This window comes from Esox lucius, chromosome 19 (genome assembly GCF_011004845.1).
Source record: "Esox lucius isolate fEsoLuc1 chromosome 19, fEsoLuc1.pri, whole genome shotgun sequence".
Classification (NCBI taxonomy): domain Eukaryota; kingdom Metazoa; phylum Chordata; class Actinopteri; order Esociformes; family Esocidae; genus Esox; species Esox lucius.
The window spans coordinates 26,023,839-26,043,393 of record NC_047587.1 but is presented as its reverse complement, the minus strand read 5'-3'; the positions used below and the strand labels follow the sequence as shown (position 1 = coordinate 26,043,393).

Sequence of the window (19,555 nt, the reverse complement as noted above, 5' to 3'; positions counted from 1 at the left end):
ACTGTAATTGTGGCACGACTTTCCTTTAAAACTATAGTTCCTGTTTGTTTTTAGGCATTTTGCCTTGGGTGAAAGGCTTGCTCAATTAAATTTAGAATGGGTGTTTGAACTTAACTTTTTGACATTGAAAGTCTGAAAAGACAAGATGTGTGTACCCTACAGAACTCATACCGATGCTGAGGTCAGCAGTTACATCATTGGTTAAGCTGACGATGCCATACAGTCAAACATAACACATACAGTTGTGCTCAAAAGTTTGCATACCCTTGGAGAATTGGTAATATACACTGAACAAAATTATAAACGCAACACTTTTAAACCCCCATTTATCATGAGCTGAACTCAAAGATCTAAGATTTTCTCTATGTACACAGAAGGCCTATTTTTCTCAAATATTGTTCACAAATCTGTCTAAATATGTGTTAGTGAGCACATCTCTATTGTCGAGATAATCCATCCACCTCAATAAAAGGCTGGCCACAATAAAAGACCACTCTAAAATGTGCAAAAAGATAAATGGGGGCAAAAAGAAAAGTGTTGGGTTTATAATTTTGTTCAGTGTATGTACCATTTGTAAAGAAATTGAGCAGAGTGAGCAGGCAAAACATGTCTTTAAATAGCTGAGAGAATTGCCATTATTCCTCAGTTGGAAAAGGGTGGCTTGCCCACTTCAGGTTGGTGGAGAGTGCCTGCCTCAAGACCGAAAGGACAAGATCCCGGATACAGGCGGCCGAAATGAGCTTTCTCCGCAGGGTGGCTGGGCGATCCCTTAGAGATAGGGTGAGAAGCTCGGTCACCCGGGAGGAGCTCAGAGTAGAGCCGCTGGTCCTCCACATCGAGAGGGGTCAGCTGAGGTGGCTTGGGCATCTGTTTCGGATGCCTCCAGAACGCTTTCCTGGGAAGGTGTTCCGGTCCCGTCCCACCGGGAGGAGACCCCGGGTAAGACCTAGGACACGCTGGAGGGACTATGTCTCCCGGCTGGCCTGGGAACGCCTCGGTGTCCCCCCAGAAGAGCTAGAGGAAGTGTCTGGGGAGAGGGAAGTCTGGGCATCTCTGCTTAGACTGCTGCCCCCGCGACCCGGCCCCGGATAAGCGGAAGAAGATGGATGGATGGATGGAATTGCCATTATTATAATTGTAGCCTATACAGTTGTGCTCAAACCTTTGCATGCCCTTGGAGAATATATATACCATTTTTAAAGAAAACATGAGTGAACAGGTGAAACACATGCCTTTTATTTCTTATGTGATTCACATTCAACTGTAGTTCATAACAGAATGGCACAATCATAAAACAAAACTGAATTCTTGCAGGTGGTACAGCTGCCCTTTCGTCTTTGCAAAATGCCTCCAAGTCATTTAAAGTCTTTGGTCGTCTTGCATGAACTGCACGTTTGAGATCTCACCAGAGAGGCTCCATCATATTAAGGTCAGGAGACTGTGATGGCCACTCCAGAACCTTCACCTTTATCTGCTATAACCAACTTGGCCTTGTGCTTAGGGTCATTATCATGCTGGAAAGTCCAAGAGCGTTCCATGCGCAGCTTTTGTGCAGAAGAATGCAAATTGTCTGCCAGTATTTTCTGATAGCATGCTATCTTGCTAGACATTTTCAAAATATTCCCTGTGCCTTTAGAGCTCACACACCCCCAAAACATAGTGTGACTGGGCTTTTTTGTGACATTGGCGCAATAAAGGCTTCTTTCTGGTAACTCGACCATGCAGCTAATTTTTGTTCAAGTATTGTCGTATTGTGCACCTTGAAACAACCACACCATATTTTTTTTAGAGCAGCCTGTATTTCTCCTGAGGTTACCTGTGGGTTTTTCTTTGTATCCCAAACAATTCTTCTGGCAGTATTGGCTGAAATCTTTCTTGGTCTGTCTGACCTTGGTTTGGTATTAAGAGATCCCCCAATTTTCCACTTCTAAATAAATGATAAGAGTACTGACTGGCATTTGCAAGGCTTTTGATATCTTTTTATATCCTTTCCCGTCTTTATAATGTTCCATTACCTTGTTTTGACAGTCCTTTTCTGCTCCCTATGGCTTTGTATCTAGCCTGCTCAGTGCATCCATGTAAAGCTAACAAACTCATTGACAATTTATACACAGACACTAATTAGAATTTAAAAAGCCACAGGTGTGGGAAATTCACCTTTAATTGCCATTTTCACCAGTGTGTGTCACCTAATGTGTCTGTAACAAGGCCAAACATTCAAGGGTATGTACACTTTTGATCAGGGCCATTTGGGTTTTCTGTTATCATTAGGATTTAAAAATGAGCCAAACAAATACGTGACAATAAATGGCTTCATATGATCACAATCCTTAAATAAAAGATCAGTCATATTTTTGCATGATCAGCTATTTTTCAAAATCAATGCAATAATTTCACAATTTCTGCCACAACTTATGAGCACAACTGTATTTCATTTTCATTTTACTATGCTTCATGTGGATCATTATCTCATTAGTCCACAGTACCTTTTTCCTGTAGGACCAGTAAAGTAGTGTAGGACCAGTAAAGTACAGTATTCGCACACACAAAGTGCCCCCCCCCCCACCCCATGTAAAACCTCTCCTCGTCCTTTTAGATTTTCACATTGATTACTGAAAGCTTTTGAAATTACTGGGACTTATTTCCATAGTATCACCTCTTCTGCTTTTATTTTTTCTTGAAATATAACAGTGGCCTACTATATACTTCCGGCATGATTTCTGCACAACTTTCCTGTTGTTAGGAAATGTACAGTACTCATTATTTCATAATCTGAAGCATTGTTATTGCCTAAATGTTGTGAAAATTATATAATGTGCATTTTTATTAATATCAACTGAATTACATTTACAGTAAGTCATTTAGCAAATGCTTTATAACACCTACAGAACTCTAAACACCAATAATAATGACCAATAATGTGTTGATGTGCAGGACTGGTGAAATAGTGTGGATGTGTAGGACTGGTGAAATAGTGTGGATGTGTAGGGCTGGTGAAATAGTGTGGAAGTGTAGGACTGGTAAAACTGTAGATGTGCAGGACTGGTGAAATAGTGTTGATGTGTAGGACTTATAGTGTGGATGTGTAGGACTGGTAAAAGTGTCAATGTGCAGGACTGGTAATATAGTGTGGATGTGTAGAACTGGTGAAATTGTGTGGATGTGTAGGACTGGTAGTGTGGATGTGTAGGATTGGTGAAATAGTGTTGATATGTAGGACTGGTGAAGTAGTGTCGATCTGCAGGACTGGTGAAATAGTGTGGATGAGTAGGACTGTTAAAAGTGTCAATGTTTAGGACTGGTAAAATAGGGTTGATGTGTAAGACTGGTAAAGGTGTGCATGTGCAGGACTGGTGAAATAGTGTGGATGTGCAGGACTAGTGAAATAGAGTGGATGTGCAGGACTGGTGAAATAGTGTGGATGTGTATGAATGATAAAATTGCTCCTCCCAAGTGTTGATGCATACTGCCTGACACATCTACATATATCAGGTAATTTGCCATTGCTTTCTTCTTAATGTTGCATAAAATTTTTAGAACACAGAATTTATTTTGTCATTTGTTAGAGTACTGTTTAGAGTATGTGGTGTATAGTAGTTGTTTTACAAGTGCTGTTTATGTGGCAGTGTTTCAGTTATGAGTGAGTACTGTAGTATTGTAATTCTGCAATTGATTCCAGTAATTGAATCCTCTATGTATGGTGTAATATGTTGGTTATGTTAGTTGACAGTAGCCTAAAAAATTGCCATACTTGAAGACACAATCCTTTTAAATAGGTACATTTATTGCATCTATTATTGCATATTTTCACAAAATATTCTTGACACAGTAGAATCCATGTCGTTTTACCAAAATGAAACCAAAAACATTATTAGAACATACATGGGGGACATTACACTTAGTGTATGTGTACAGTTAAAGGCATTCCAAAAGGAATCACAATACATATTCATCTCATCTGTGTAACAAGGGAGCGAGCTCTTTATGCATGATTCTATTTCAAATGTTCAGACGGACATAGCAAAAATAGTCTGGCCTTGGGCCAACGCAACTGCCTACCCCTGTTTAAAATAACTCAGGGTTTAGGTCTTGCCCCATTCCAATGAATTAAAACCTCATTATGTTAACACTGCCTTCCATTTCACATCTGTGAGAACCACAGAAACATTCAATACTTATGTACAACCCCATAAAGCACATCCAATTATGAACAAGAGCAATACAAAGTCTTTTGTCATATTGCATTATGAGCATCCTAAAATTAAACCCAGCTGAAAGCAAGCTTGCATAATAAGATACATTTTTGTAAAGTGCTGTGTAAAGATGATACAGTAAAATGTAGTTTCAATTCTAATCATCATTTACAGTATATACAACCATATGGCAGAGAGAAGTGTATGTACTGTAAGGTACTGTGTTTACAACCATTTGGTCACTATCATAAGGCAGGAAGCGCCAAAATGAACAGCCACATCCCAAAACACACTCTTAACACACCACAGCTGGCTTTGTATGCTTAAGGGCCTTTAATCATTCCGGATGTCCCCCAAAACATCCAGGCATCCATCCAGAAGCCAAAGAGGGAGGACATCGCAGTGACAGAGAGGCTGGTCTGATGTTCAGGTTGTCTGCTCCTGTGCCCCCTGCTGGAAGAGTCCAGAATTTAGTGGGCCATTGCCGGGGCTTCTGGGATGAGGGAGGCAAAGAAGGCTTTGAAGAAGATCCAGGCAGTCCAAACTATAGACACCCTGTGTGGAGGCACCAGTACTGCAGTCAGGGGGTGTTCTTCATCAGGCCCAACCTCTGCCTCTACCCTGGCCTCCGCTTCTCCTGCAAGGACCTCCGCCTGAGGGAACAAACACTATAAGCCACGCTGCCATAAAAACACTAACAAATGGAAATGCACTGTTCATAATGAACAACCACGTCTGGTCCCTCAGTGTGAATGGGTATGTCTTACTGGCGGCGCTGGGTTTTGGTCCGGGTTGTGTTGGTTCTGGATTACATCAGGGACCTGATTATTGGGACCTCTGACAAGGGCCCTTCGCCTGAAGGGGAACCAGCCTGCTGTGTGCCTGACAGGAAGACAACAGGGATTTAGTTTATTTGCATGGTTCTTCATTAACCGCCCCTCAGTCAGTTTACAGGACACCGGAGTATAATGTGAGGTCATTACACGGTGGTCCTTATTTGCATTTTCCATTAAGGCCAGGTGGTGCACACAAATAGGAAATACAACCTTGCTGATAAGCTATGAATAGCCACCCTATCAACCATCTGAGGACCGGGGGCCCCGGTGTTACACAATGACGGCCGTCTTATCACCACCCTGGGCTGTCAAGTGCTAACCCGTATGCACTCCTATATGTCTGACAGGATTAGTTGATCAGCTGGCCCCCTGCTCTAATCCCCAGGAACATATCAGGGAGAAGACTGCACCAAGCCCCTCCCAGCAGCCTACGGGAAAATAGTTCCACAGCACCAGATATCCTCCCGATATTTAACTGTGGGAGGACAGTCAGGACACATGAGTCCCAAGATCCAGGAAGACTGGCTTAGGGTATGCAGACGCCAGGCCTTCCTCTCTCTCTCTCTCTCTCTCTCTCTCTCTCTCTCTCTCTCTGCATTTTTTGTTTGCCCAAGCTATGTTGTCTATTTGGTTGACAAGGAGGAAATGGGTCAGGGGGTTAGGGACCTGGTGTTGTTATTTAGGAGGGATGGTCCCCGCGCACCTTAGGGTCGAATTTGAATTTTACAAACTTATTGACAGTGTTGAACTATTTGAGGAGGTTTGGGGACTTGGGGTGGCTGTCTGTGAGGACGGACAAGGGGGCTTTGAGGTCCAGTTGTGATTTGGGTTTGAGGTATGTATTTGTGTGTGGTGTAAGATGTTTGTGTAGGAGGTGTAGCAGCACACCATGTGTTTTTATGGAGGGTGGGTTGTGTGTGTGCTGGGGATTCCTTAATGTAATGTAGATGTCTTATTAAAGAAAGATAAAAAACTCAAAATCTCTCTCTGTCTCTTGAAGTTCTCACACACACACACACACACACACACACACACACACACACACAGGCACTCACAGCTTTGTTTTTTTTTCTTACACTTGTGTTGATTGGATAAGAGGACTGATTGCAGAGCCTGAGGAAGTGTAATGGACAGTGTGTGACTGCGGCACACTGAGCTAAAGACATCTCCTCTTTGCTGACGAGGACAACATATGGCCCTCAATCTCCCAAGACCTTCAACGACAGAACCCACTTCACAGGAGAAAGAAAAACATTCTCAGAGGACAGGCTACACAGCTACAGCCGACGGCACCACACCCTTGTCCTATCAGGTGCACTCGCCTTCATTTGCTTTGGCCTAATGACAAACAAAGGTTGTATGGGTAGGTGTAGGGTTGTGACTAGGCCACTGAAGAAGACAAGCCAACACGAGAAGGGTGGAGCACCCAGCACGAGAAGGGTGGAGCACCCAGCACGAGAAGGGTGGAGCACCCAGCACGAGAAGGGTGGAGCACCCAGCACGAGAAGGGTGGAGCACCCAGCACGAGAAGGGAACCAACCCAACAGGAGAAGGGAACCAACCCAACATGCTCTACTCACAGGTACATTAGTAGCAGGCTGCTCATGACCAGGACCAACCGGCTCAGACTGGAGTAGAAGTAGACGATGCTCAGAAACACTCCCAGACGGGCAGCTGTGTACACCCAATCTAACCAATCGCGATCCATATCCTCCTCGTCCTCCATCACAGGGCCGCCCTGGGCATTCATGCGAAGGTTCTGATTGGCTGCGCCTGGGTTGATGAAAGCAGCATCCTGTGCGTTCTGATTGGCCGGCAAGTTGTCGATGGGGCCCTGATTGGGCAGGGCAGCTGCGACGGCGGCTTGGTGGGGGGCGACAGGCAGGGACGGGCCGGCGGCCGGGGCTAACGGCACGGAGGCCGCTGCAGCGTAAGCCGCATGGCTGTGGGATAAAAACACTGGGTCAGGGCTTTTCCCAGCTTAACCGCCAATCAAACGGGACCTAATGCTTGCCGTGGAGTACTTACTAAAGCATGTAGTACTGACGGGCATACATGTGCTGGAGCCAGAGCATCTGCTGAGGGCTGTACAGGGAGTATGTGGGGAAGGTAGGGCTGGTGATCTCCGCTGACCCCGGCCTACAGACACAGCAGAACAGCAGTCATGACACACTGAATAATACACAATGAAGTCCCCACTTCTCCCAGCAACAGAACTTCATTAAGCCACACAAGCAGATGTGACAACCATGTCTCACTTGGTGAGAAAGAAAAGCCTGTGTTCTACAGCGAAATAATAATTGTAGGCTAGGCTTATTGGTTTTAATGAAATATAGTTGTTTGTGAATCACCCTTCATGTTCCAACGTGTTGCTTGAAGGGGTTTTTGCCCATTTTACAGTTCAAGGAAAATCTGAAACATTTCAACAATATATTAAGTTGATAGGTAGGATATTTCCTTCAACTGTATATTTTATAACCTACTCGTGTTGTGGAACTTCCCATCAGTACAATTTATTCTGCCAAAACTCAGGTCAGAAAGGGAAATGCCAAAAACTGTATCAGCCTTTTTTTTCAGTTCCTCTTTGACTACTGTCTTTCAATGTGTTGTTCTCTCTCATAATTCTGCCTTGTATAAAGAATGCATTTGTCTTGTTAACTGACGCTGTAGCGGCCGTCTGTGGGGCAGCAGAGGGGCCCTGGGACCTGCGCTGCCTCAGCTCTGGGTCCGTGGGGGCTGCAGGGGCAGGGGGCTGGACCGCTTGATGCTCAGGCTCTCTGACCTAAACCCAAAATGAGACACGGTGTTAGCAGCACGCAGCCGAAAAGATACATCGAAACCACACAGTACAGGATAAAAAGGTACATAGTGTACTCACTTTCTTGTCCTTAACTTGCAAACGTAAAAACTGAAAGGTACTTGTTCTGCACATGATCTGCCACGATGCAGTTTAAATACGAAAAAATCTGTTAAATCGATTAAAGGTCACAGGTTTAATGTAGGGTAATCATTAGATGTTCAATGGAACATCCCTTTCTATCAAAACAGGGTCATGGGACCATTGATCTAGACCTGGACCGATATGAAACCCTGTCATTTTTCATATGTATCTGAAACTCCAGACGTAGCTATCTATAGATCTATCTGCATTGCTAAAGGCTGCAGTGGAGTTTCTGAGATGCAAATTCATGGCCTCCAGAGATTCCTAATGAGAGAGCTGTGCACCTGTCTGCTGCTACACAGTGAGCTGCGACTCCTCTCTCCAGAGATCAGAACCACCTCAGCTCTCATGCCTCCTCAACCACTGAACAGTAGAATAATTGAGACAGACCAATTTTAGCTGATAGGGCGTTTTGGCTTGATAAAGAAATTATTCCTTATCAACTAGTTGTGCTGGCTTTTTTGTAATCTGAATTTCTAGCTTTGACAGTCCTTTGTCAGCTCCCGGAACTCCCAATTACAGCTACCCATTGGTATTCATGAGATGTGCAGGGCTTCTAAAGAAAAAATGAGGCCGAGCACAACTAAAAATTGAGTTTCTGGGTTTTGTACCATATCTTCGAAAGCAACAACTGACGCACTGATGACTGATGTTATTTATTGTGTTGATTTTAAGTACCTACACCCAGAGAGTATTACAGGAGTTGGGCCGGGTTTTATAACCACTGTCATGTGAGCACCTTTATTCTAGAAATGTTGCTGTTGTAACTGTAGAAGTGCACCTCCAACAATTTATCTGTGAAGATGCACCTCAACAAGCAAAACAGAACAGAAATAAGAAGCTGTTGTTATTGACTACTATGCAGGACAGTGTGTTTCCTAAACTCTGCTTTTGCTTGACATGTTCATGAGTTTTAGAAAACCACCAAAAAGCAGTGCTTCCGCAATGTTCAGCTGCACTGGCCAAACTCTGTATGTACAACTCTGGCCACGCCAAGGTCAACACCCTAACCTTCACAGAGAGTAACAGTTTGAGATCGGGTTAATGGGGTACTTTACCTTGGGTCTTGCTCCTAGCGGACCTCTGGGCTGACTTCTGATTGCACACACCAGGTGCACAGTGGGAGTTAGGTCCGTCTGTCAAAACGTGTACATTATTAGATATCCTAGGCTGGAAAAGCCAAAGGGACACAAGGACAACCTTATGCAACCTTTTAAAATTGATCAGTTGATTCACTGATTCTATAGAAAACCAAGACAAAAAAGGCCAAGTTTGAGAGTTTCAAAAAATTTTATCCATGGAGAAAGTATTGCTGACATGTTTTACAATTGCAGCTAAAACATTAATTTTTTTTAAATAATGAATCGAGAGTGTGCATATTTATTAAATGTCAGCCTCCTTTAAGACTCCAAAATGTTTGATCTGAAGGAAACGTCATGAAACGTTACCACTTGCTCTGTTCATGAGAAGTATTTTGATATCAACAAAAATAGATTTAGTCAAATTTCTAAACATATAAAAACACAAACTTGAAACTGAAAATATAGCACATTGATTTATAAAAAGAAAAGCATCTACATAGCTATATAGGTAAGCGTAATACATTCTAAGGTACCCTCTCAAACTGTTTTGTGCCTGCGACAGGAAGAGAATAGCCTTTTTCCTTTTTAAAGTATCATGCATGGCTTGTGAGCATCAATCATCATAGCAAAATGCTCCAACAGTTCGAAAGCTAGAGAAAATGCTTTTGATTAAAACATAAAACAAAAAGCGCTCTGTATGGACCAGCCACTTTATAATGTACATCTGAGTTACTCACACAGACTTCTATGAACTAAGCACTGCAGCTGCATGAAACGGAATTCCTGTACAGGATTGCTAAGTATAATGTTTTAAAAACACCAACTGCTTGTTAGAAAAGTGTTACTGGTGACATAGAGCGATCTAGCAGTCTTAGTCCCTCTATTTGGGGCACATATTGCTGTAGCGTGAGTTCAAATCCGACTCACTGCTATACTGTCTCCTCTCTGTTTGATCTAATAAATCATAAAATGCAAAAATATTTTTATTGTAAAGCTTTATTGGAAGGAAAATATGACTATTTTTTCCCCCTGGTTTCATATATGGAAACACATGGGGATTGCAGCGTTGATACCAATTCTTGACTCCAGAGATGTCAAAATCCTGTTCAGTTTAACTCCAGGATGTTATTTTCTACGGTAATCTGTGATGCAGGTAGGCAAAATAAAGTGATCAGGAAGGCAAGATTTGTGGCGAGATTTGTGAAGCTGGACACCTCGGAGGAGACAGCTGAAAGAGGGATGTTGTCCAAATAGATGGTCATCATGGAGAATCCTTTTCATCCCCTGCATGCTGTAGTGATGGTGCAGCGGAGTTTCCACAGCTACAGAATCATCCCACTTAAATGGAACAGAGACCGCTACCTGAACTCTTTACTGCCTACCGCCATCAGATTTTTCAATGCCTCACTAGTATAGTGAACTTTGAACCCGACACTTGAACTCCTACTTCCACCCCTCTATACCCCATCCACTCTACCTGACCCACTCCACTACTCCCCTTTTTAAGTATTTGAACCTGCACTGTATGCATTTTTAGAACCATTTTAGATTTTGGATTTTATCTTGTATATTTTCTGTTTTTAGTGTTTTGTATTGGTACCTAATAGCTATAGCCCATAATCAATTGTAACTCTTGCACTGACCACTTACATTTTTTTGGTGTCTCTGCTTTGTGTGTTTATTTGTGTAACATTACTGTATTTGCTTTTTGTGTTGCAACAAATACATTCCATGGCAACATACCTAATAAAGTACTATCAAATCATATAGATAGTATTTTAATGTAATGACAAAACAGATGAAAAATTTAAACAAATTAACATTCAGTGTTGATCACATGCAGGTCATGGCATTTTTAACACAACTAGATGCTTTACCAATCTGATTTGATATATCTAGGTGTGTAGGGAGACTCAATTGCTGATCATATCTCGTTGAATCCAATAATATATGTTAGAATGGTGACGGCTGACCAAATGCATTATAAAAAGCACGCAAATCAGTGTCAGTATTGACTTCTGATATTCTGCATTTGGTAAATATCGAGGGAAACAGGCGCACGCATACACGTACCTTTCTGAAAATATCCCTGACACGCAGGTTGTCTGGGAGCAGTTTGCCAGAGTAAATTAGTCTCTGATCACTTTCAACCTGGAGGGAAAGAAGTACAGTATAAATGTCAGTGTCACTGAAAAACGATTAACTGAAGTACAGATGCCAGTGATAATGAAAATGATTTAGGTGTACAGTAAGCACACAAACATATAGCAAGTTAGCATAGCCTAGCCAGTTAACTCCTTAACGTCAGTTGTTTGTACTATGACTGTTATTGGTAGTATTAGCTAGCATGACAGTACTGTTATACAGCTTTAACGTATCTAGTAACTGACTGGTATTTACAGTACTTCGCATGAACTGGCTCCAGTACGGTTCTACCGTGGTCCGTACCGCCTTATGGACACAGCTAGCTAGCTGGCGAACGCGTAACTTAATGCTAGCTGAACTATCAAAATCACTCACCGGGTTGTTTGGGTAAACCTTCGATAAATGCGTCTTCAACTCTTTCACCGTCCATTCCATGTCAACTTCTTCAATCGTTTGATCCCCGTGAGCTTGATTCGGTGTTTTTATCACAAGTGTGATAGTCTTTTGTCTTGGAAAACCACTGTTGTCCATTTTTGTTTTCTTGTGACCTCTCCCAACGCGATCTGGCTAATATTAGTAGTACAGTACTTACAATGTAACGTCACCTCTTATTTATAATAAACGTAGCAATTACACAATGTAACCATCTAGCCACAATGTCAGCGAAATAAAGTAGCTAACTTAAATAGCTAGCTAGCTACACATAAATTGTTCACCCGAAAACTTTTTAGTGCAAATGATGAGGAAGTACCACGAGCTATTTGACACCACCGCCCATTGCCTAACAGGAATGTTGTTTAGAAACACACTGTGGCTTGATGTGATTGGTTAAACAAAGGTTGGTGTTCAGACGTGGAGGCTCTGGGAGGACTCTGCTGCGCACGCTCTAGAAAAATCTTGACGCAAACTTTGAAGTTCCACATCCTCCCACGTATGACTGACATCATCGCTATGTAAAACTGAAATTACTTTTCTTAATAACAATTTTGCCCTGGCCTGTCGAAATTATCTTTTTCATTCAACAGATATTTATGAAACAAAACTGTATTGTTGCTTGAACAAAAATGTGTTTATTTTTTTAAAGCTACAAAATTAAAGAGTTATTTGAATTTGAATTGGTTTGAAATGATTATTGTGACGTGGGAATGTTTTCAATAGAGTACTCAATACAAGCAGCCTAGTTATCCCATTAACTTTCTAAACAGGCACCGAAATGTAGGACTATAAAAAATTACCGATAACTTTAAAAATGTATCACCAATCACACTTAACAATCAAAATATTTTGAACACTGCTTAATGATTATAGACAACAATATAGACAAAAGGTCTTATTTTCCTCAACTATGCTGATTTCATAACAAATAGTTACAGATCCAGTCTGGGACTTTTGCACACAAAAAATGAAACTTTACATTATGGTCTGGATGTGTAATATAGGTGTATAATATATAGGTTTATAGGTGTATAATATATCAGTTGAATCAAAATCATACCTCAGCCAAGAATGTCCATGTTTGAAATCTAGTGGTTTTGGTGACATGTGGCACATGCATGACATAGTTTTAGTGAGATCCGTTTTGGCTTGACAGCTCCACTTTTATAGCAAAAAAAAATCACTGACAGTAGAAGGTGAGCACATTCTCCTGGTTTCCCCTGACCATTAAGACCGGGGGGCGTAAGTCACGAGACACAGTCTCCAGCCACGCCATGTACAGAGCACTGGGACATTGGCCTCTCCTTCCCACTGGCATGGTCCTGTTAAGAGCAAACAGGCCAATTATCATTCTCATCTTCGTGAGGCTTGTCATGGGATAGGGAGGGTTGAAGTCAATGAATGGAATGAAAACATCTGCTTTACGCACACAACAATTATGGCAGCATCCCTTGAGTAATCTTGAAGAACCTCGTTCAGACGAATCTGTCGAAGGGTCTGGGGCACAAACACACATTTATAGGTACAGTAAAGTCTGTCTGAGAATAGTGAAACTGTCAAAATCCAAATATTCCATATAACTATGAGACATTTTAAAGGTCCTGCCTTTTTGACCAATGAAGCCCAGATAATTATTACCTTGGTCTTATTTCTGTCTATCTCCTCATCAGATACCATCCAGGGACAGTTCTGGTTGTCCTGGCCATCTTCACAGTCCTTCTGGTCTGGGTTTAGTCTATAGGGTCCTATCAGGTCCTCAAACCTCTTCACACTGTCAAAGAAAGAGGCAAAGGAGTGGGTCTCCACAGAGCATTGATCTGCTCTCATTGTGAATGGAAGTGGGTGGCTGTAATCACTGTGCCACTGTATATAAGAATAAGAAAGCACAGCGCTGATGATTCCTCAGCAGTACAGTATAGAAGAAGTGACAGGGAACCATACTGTTCAGGTTGTGGTCTTGCATTGATATCAGGTAGAACCTCAACATCATGGAAACCAAGGCGAAATTTGCTGATGAGGTCCTTGACTCTGAATGGGACACAAGGACATGCTTAGTTAATTAATCAAAGTAGGGAAAATGCCAAGGGAGTTCCTGACAATGATATATTATGTTTCAGTTATTATACACTATATTATAAGTGTCCTGATGTAGTCCAGTAGATGCTGTACAGATATTCATACTATCATCAAGCTAAGCAACTGTTTGCTAAGGTTATGTTTAGATTTAGAACAGGGGTACGGGTTAAGGTGAGGTGTTGAAGCTTGTTGCACTCACAGTTTGGGTTGGGATAAGAGTTGAGGTTATGATAAGTATTAATGGTAGGTAGATAGTTGAAATGTTACTGATAGTCAATAAATCATTAGTCTTGTATAAAATCTACTTCTGGGTTTCATTGTATTTCCTATGTCTCCTCCCCAAAGTTTTAAATATTACCACTCACTCTGTCTTTTGTTCCTCCTTCCGTTGGATATCTCCGCCCACAAAGATGCGCACCTTGCACCTTGCCCAGCGCTTCTTACGTTTGAGCAGGTAGGGAATTAGCAATGTCAGACCTGAAGCAGGAAACCACAACTGCCTTAACTTACCTTTCAAACATAACATTGACCCCTCTGACCAATATGTCAAAAACTGTACAATAGCTGTATTCTATAGGGGACATGACATGTTCTAGGCTAGTCTTGTGCAGTTGATTGCAGAGAAAATGTGACTTATTGAGGGGCACAAACCAATCTACAGCAATAAACATACCTCCATCATCAAAGAGCCAGTACACATCAATGGTCTTCTTCCCCTGCTTGGACTGGAACACAGTAAAGGGCTGAGGCTCAGTCACCATGGGATCGGGGTCCACTGTAACCAAGACAACATAGCTCTGTCAATACCACAGACATGGATGAATTTCCTACACCGCAGCTTGTATTACTCTGAATGCTCTCATACATACATGAAAAATTGGCAGGGGGTGCAGGGGCGTTGACATCCCTCTTTGGGCTTGCCTCAAACCCAGGGTTAACTGCAATGAAAACAGGCAACGATGAATATTTATTTATTTTAAAAGGACATTCAATCTTCAGTGTCGTTTTCACCTGCCTTACCATGTGCTTGTGCTGACCGAGATGTGTCCAGACCTTCCTTCATGCGCAACACACACAGTCCATACTGCAGGTCAAACGCATCACTAAGAAAACACACACAAAACAACAAGAAACTGCAAACTCACCATCACGTCCATCACAGCTCATCTGGAGTATTTCAACTTGACTGATTCACTTACTGTATTATGCCAATATAGCTTTCAATGCTAGATGATGTGTCCCTGCGCCAGTCCCTTTTGAAACCCATCATGAGAACATTCGGTCTGACCCGACCCAAACCGGCACCCTGGATTTGGACATATTGATTAAATCTTATTGGACCAGATAATGAATTGGAGCCAGGCTAATATTTTACTGGATCATGCTATTATGCATGGCTTTGCGGTGGGCCCACCTGGAGCAACATCTGAACCCCAGTGCGAAGGTCTTTAGCCACCACACCGTGATAGAAGGATTTGATATGCCGCTTGTTCAGCCAGGTGACATGACTGCTGTTCCTGGAAGCGTTGAGGGCTGAGGGAGAAGGCTCTCCCTGCTGACACGGCAGGGTGACAGGGAGACAGAGAGAGTTTTGGGTAATGGAATAAAATGTAAAAAATAGCTAACGTACAATGATTTAAGACACTAACTCACAGTGACAACATTGGCACACATCATCAGGCTTAGATTCTTGGTGAATGTTCCAACAAAGTCAACCAGTGCAGGTCGACAACTGGGTGGCCCGCTGAGGACCAGACACTGGGGTCTGAGGGGATGGTAACGGGAGGGAAAAAGGAGTGGATGAACAAAGTTAGACATTGTTATTTATTTGGAACATCAACAGAAGGCCGACAGTGTTTCAACGAAGACCTCAGAGAGTTCAGTTTCAGGTCTGACCTGTAGTTCTTGATATGTTCGTCGACCTGGTTCAGACCAACACAGTAGGACAATGCCATGTTGTATGACCCAGCTTGCACCGAAGATCCCCAGTTCACAGCTTGATGAATGAATACATAGAGAAATGACTACCCTGATGATTATTCAAAGAGAACAAATAAACCAGCACAGTGAAAAATTATAGTTTCTACATATGTTTCCTTACATGGTTTTTTGTAGAGCACATATCCCAATAGGAAGATCACAATGCCGATAGCAATGAGAGCCGCCCACCAGGTGAGCAGGAACATGATGATGACAGACACCACAGCCCCCAGCAGGGCCAACCACTTACTGTAAAACCTGAAAGAGGGACGCCAGCCTGCAACAGAACCACACACACTGAACCTGGCACTATAACCATTAGGAAACGGAACAAGGCATTTCATTTCATTCCTTTACTTCGAAACTCAAGTTCAGTTGAGAGACAAGCATAGCACAGGACCTTTAATGGACACAACGACCCGGTTGAGCTCTTACCTGGAGAGTTGGTGATGGAGGCATGGAAGCAGCTGAAGTTGATGAGAGCGTAGGAGCACAGGAAGAAGTTGGAAATGATGGGAGCGATAGTGTTGAGCTCAGCTGAAGGATAAGAAGACAAAGCATAGCTGTTTTACTGTAATATTATCTCTTAATCACTCCACATCTTTCCTGAGAGGGCTTTATCTTACCAATGAGGATGAAGCATATTGCGATGATATATGTCAGAACATAGCCTCTGATTGGCTCATCGTTTTTCCCGAAACCCTTCCCAAAGAAACCAATGAGTGGATACAGGTTGTCTTTACAGAGGCACTGTGAGTGAAAAGAGTTCAAGACAGTCATGACACAATGCACAATGCCTATTTATTTCTAGCAAATGTGTTTCCCTAAGAAAACCCACCTGGAAGACTTTGGGCGCAGAGACCAAGCAGGCGAGTGCTGAGGAGAGAGTGGCCCCGAATATCCCAGCAGCTATCAGAGGAGCGAACCCTGACACCATGCTCATGGTCTGGCCAGAGAGAGGTAGGAGTGACACATACCATACACCAGTGCCAGAGTTTTTAAGTGAACATTGACGCCATTTCTGCTAGGTTACCTGGTATTGGTTGCTGAGACCGAAAGGGCAGGATGTGTTTTTTATACAGGCAGTGAAGTCCCAGCCATATTTACAGGCTGGACCCAGGCAGTCGTTGTTATTAGACAAAGTGTCATTGATTCCTCCAGATGCATCCCGTACCACACAGCCTCCTAACCAAGGACAGAGAGGGGCCAAAACACAGCACATATTCACAGAAAGGAAGAACCAATTGAATCCTGATCAGACATTTTGGGAATGTGAAAGTACAACCCACCAATAGTTCCTGCTATGATAATATAGGAAACAGTGGTCCAGAATATAGCCATCAATGTTCCTCTTGGAATAGCAACCGTAGGATCCTATTTTGAAGAGAAGTGGACTGTGAGGAGAATATATAATGAACAGTCAAACATGTTTGAAAATAACCGCATCCGAATCAAACACTGTTTCATCCAAAGAGTCCTCCTAGAGAGAGAACACAGTCAACATTCCTGAAGGATCATAGGAACCTGCCTTTAGGTCTCCAGAGATATTGGCTCCTGCCAGGATCCCCGTGGCTGATGGGAAGAAGATGGAGAACATGCCAAAGAAACTGCCTTCAAGCCCACGATAGTTGGGTTTAAAGTTTTCGACAAATATATCCACTGCGGTGAAATAAAAAACAAAATAACGGGAATTGAAAATATAATGCAGTCACACTTAGTCTACAGTCTGTTCTTGTCATCTTATTATACAGTCAATATATTGGTTACAAATAAATGCGGGTAAATCCCATGAAACCCTGACCTTTATAACTGAAGAAGCCCTTGGCTTGCTTCTGAGGCGTTGCGGGCATAAAAGTCCCCACCAAGTAATTAGCAAATGACACCAAGATGACAAAGAAGAAGACAATCTGTGCCTGTATAGTTGGTAAAGAACAGTCAGTTTAGAAACACTGCATCACAGGATCACAACAACATATAACAGACTCCATAGTTTTAAGGCTCATGATAAGCAACAATTCACACACAAATTCCACAAGAGATCAACCAACTGTATTTAGCTCTAACACCAGACCCTTCTTTCATATGTTCTCCTACATATTGCAATGATGACTCCAACCAGAACCCAAACCATGGTCCATTGACGATCAAGCCATTAACACTAGCCATTAAGCTAACAACACCTTTTTTTGACAGTTTTGCTAGGTGGCCTCTTAGCAGCAGGGTCAACTGACCTTGGACTCCCACTCCATCCCGGCCAAAGAGATGGCAAGCAGACACGTAACAGTGATCACTCCGATGATGCGGATGTCATTGGTGGGGTCCACCATTTTGGTACCACTCTCCTGAGACGGAGGGTCGGGGGAAACATTCACAAAGGGTGCGGTTAATAAGGGAACTCCAACACATAGGTTGGCGGTAAGCGATGAGGGTACGACCCTATGTGAGAGCACACTGACTTGCATCAACGACTGCACAGTCTCGGCAAAGCCAACAGTGTGCATGGCAACTGCGACGGCATTTGCGAAGGCAAAGATGAGTCCGATGGATCCTCCGAGCTCTGGCCCCAGGCTACGCGAGATCAGGAAGTAGGTTCCACCTGCGGTGTCGTCAGTGTTTTAGTATACGGATGTTCTGTGGTCACTGGATGGTTTCACAGGACGGGTACTCTACCTCCTTTGACCTTCCCGTTGGTGGCGATGGCAGACGTGGACAGGCCGGTGATGCCGGTGATGCAGGAGGACAGCAGGATGATGACCCAGGTCATACCTTAGAGGGACACCACAGACAACGATTCATTAAAGCACCTGAAGCCTCGTCAATGCAGTGGAAGTGTTGAGAGCGTCCGGCTGACCCACCGATCCCAGCCTGTGCAGTGATCCAGGGCAACCGCAGGTACAGGATCACCCCCCAGATGTTAAGCATGCAGCGGATCTACAGGGGAAGTCACAGCTCTTTAACATGTTGTCGGGAGCGCCGCGGCAAACAGCGGCATTTGCTAGCATCTCTTGTTTTTGTATCTGCCACGTCTCACCATGACTCCCTTCACCCATCCAAACCTGGTGGGCTCTGACAGCGGTTCCTCGGCCTCCTCCTCGGAGCTGTCTCCAGCTTCTCTGTGCGCGCTGGTCTCCTCATACAGAGGAGGCGGGAAGGAATCATCCTGGGATGGTTGAACAGGGATAGAGTCACACTGTACATCAGTAGGCCTCACAGGGTATTCAATATAGCAGGCGTGTTAGCCGGGAGGCCAGAGGTGTTGTACTTACTTCAATCTTCGAGTGAAGCTGGAAGAGGGAAGGTCTTGTTCGACGTGCCCTACCCGGGGCGTTTGTGTTGGCATAAAAGTCATAGTTTGGAGCGGCGTCCAAAGTGTCGAAGCCTGTCAGGATCTGGGAGGACCTCTGAGAAGTCATGCTGTTGCCGTCACTGTAGTGATAGCTGCTGCCATCAAAGCTGTACTTGCAGCCTTCTTTCCCACTCACTGAGAATGGGCTTCGGAAAGCCGAGAGGCTTATCCCCTCATTTGGTGCGACTGGTAACTCCTCCATTTGTTTTAATGCAATGGAAAACATGTTGGTACGAGGGGTTTTATATGTCTTTAAACAAGCAGGAAGTGCCTTTGGCTAAATGTAGGTGATTGTTCCATTTGCTGAACCTACTTGGAAATCTATGAGAGTAATTTGTAATTTTAACTAACATCCTGAGGGCCATTTCAGTTAGACAACTACGTGTAAACATAATTATTACAAAGATTAACGTGGGATCTAAGGCAAGATAACCTTGGTAGAATGTCACAGGTACAGGAGGTTAAACCTTTTCCATGTAGTACTGCTTCTAATTAGGAACATTTACCTTCATCTTATTCCA

The 19,555-nt window shown here is 43.2% G+C and overlaps 2 protein-coding genes across 3 annotated transcripts; both read right to left on the bottom strand.

Annotated features, from left to right (window-relative positions):
* Positions 1-3,763: 3,763 nt before the first annotated feature.
* On the bottom strand, positions 3,764-11,984 carry herpud1 (homocysteine-inducible, endoplasmic reticulum stress-inducible, ubiquitin-like domain member 1). Its single transcript, XM_010883977.4, has 8 exons — positions 11,573-11,984; positions 11,126-11,203; positions 9,029-9,106; positions 7,693-7,811; positions 7,058-7,168; positions 6,610-6,972; positions 4,961-5,075; positions 3,764-4,846 (listed from the first exon to the last, which is right to left on the bottom strand). The coding sequence occupies exons 1-8, from the start codon at positions 11,726-11,728 to the stop codon at positions 4,664-4,666; spliced, it is 1,203 nt and encodes a 400-aa protein (XP_010882279.2). The 5' UTR covers positions 11,729-11,984; the 3' UTR covers positions 3,764-4,663.
* Positions 11,985-12,226: 242 nt separating this feature from the next.
* Positions 12,227-19,395, bottom strand: slc12a3 (solute carrier family 12 member 3). 2 transcript variants are annotated; one of them, XM_010883975.4, is made up of 26 exons: positions 18,955-19,395; positions 18,720-18,848; positions 18,544-18,619; positions 18,359-18,454; positions 18,145-18,284; positions 17,920-18,030; positions 17,490-17,601; positions 17,217-17,347; positions 16,978-17,062; positions 16,722-16,873; positions 16,527-16,634; positions 16,315-16,438; positions 16,124-16,225; positions 15,810-15,965; positions 15,605-15,704; positions 15,362-15,473; positions 15,123-15,263; positions 14,908-15,014; positions 14,729-14,811; positions 14,578-14,646; positions 14,382-14,483; positions 14,074-14,185; positions 13,574-13,660; positions 13,271-13,403; positions 13,062-13,129; positions 12,227-12,954 (listed from the first exon to the last, which is right to left on the bottom strand). In XM_010883975.4, the coding sequence occupies exons 1-26, from the start codon at positions 19,258-19,260 to the stop codon at positions 12,813-12,815; spliced, it is 3,084 nt and encodes a 1,027-aa protein (XP_010882277.3). In that variant the 5' UTR covers positions 19,261-19,395; the 3' UTR covers positions 12,227-12,812. The 2 variants fall into 2 exon arrangements, with proteins under 2 accessions (XP_010882277.3, XP_010882278.3); XM_010883976.5 differs by having other exon boundaries at positions 12,228-12,954; positions 15,123-15,260; positions 18,955-19,390.
* Between the last annotated feature and the right edge of the window lie 160 nt (positions 19,396-19,555).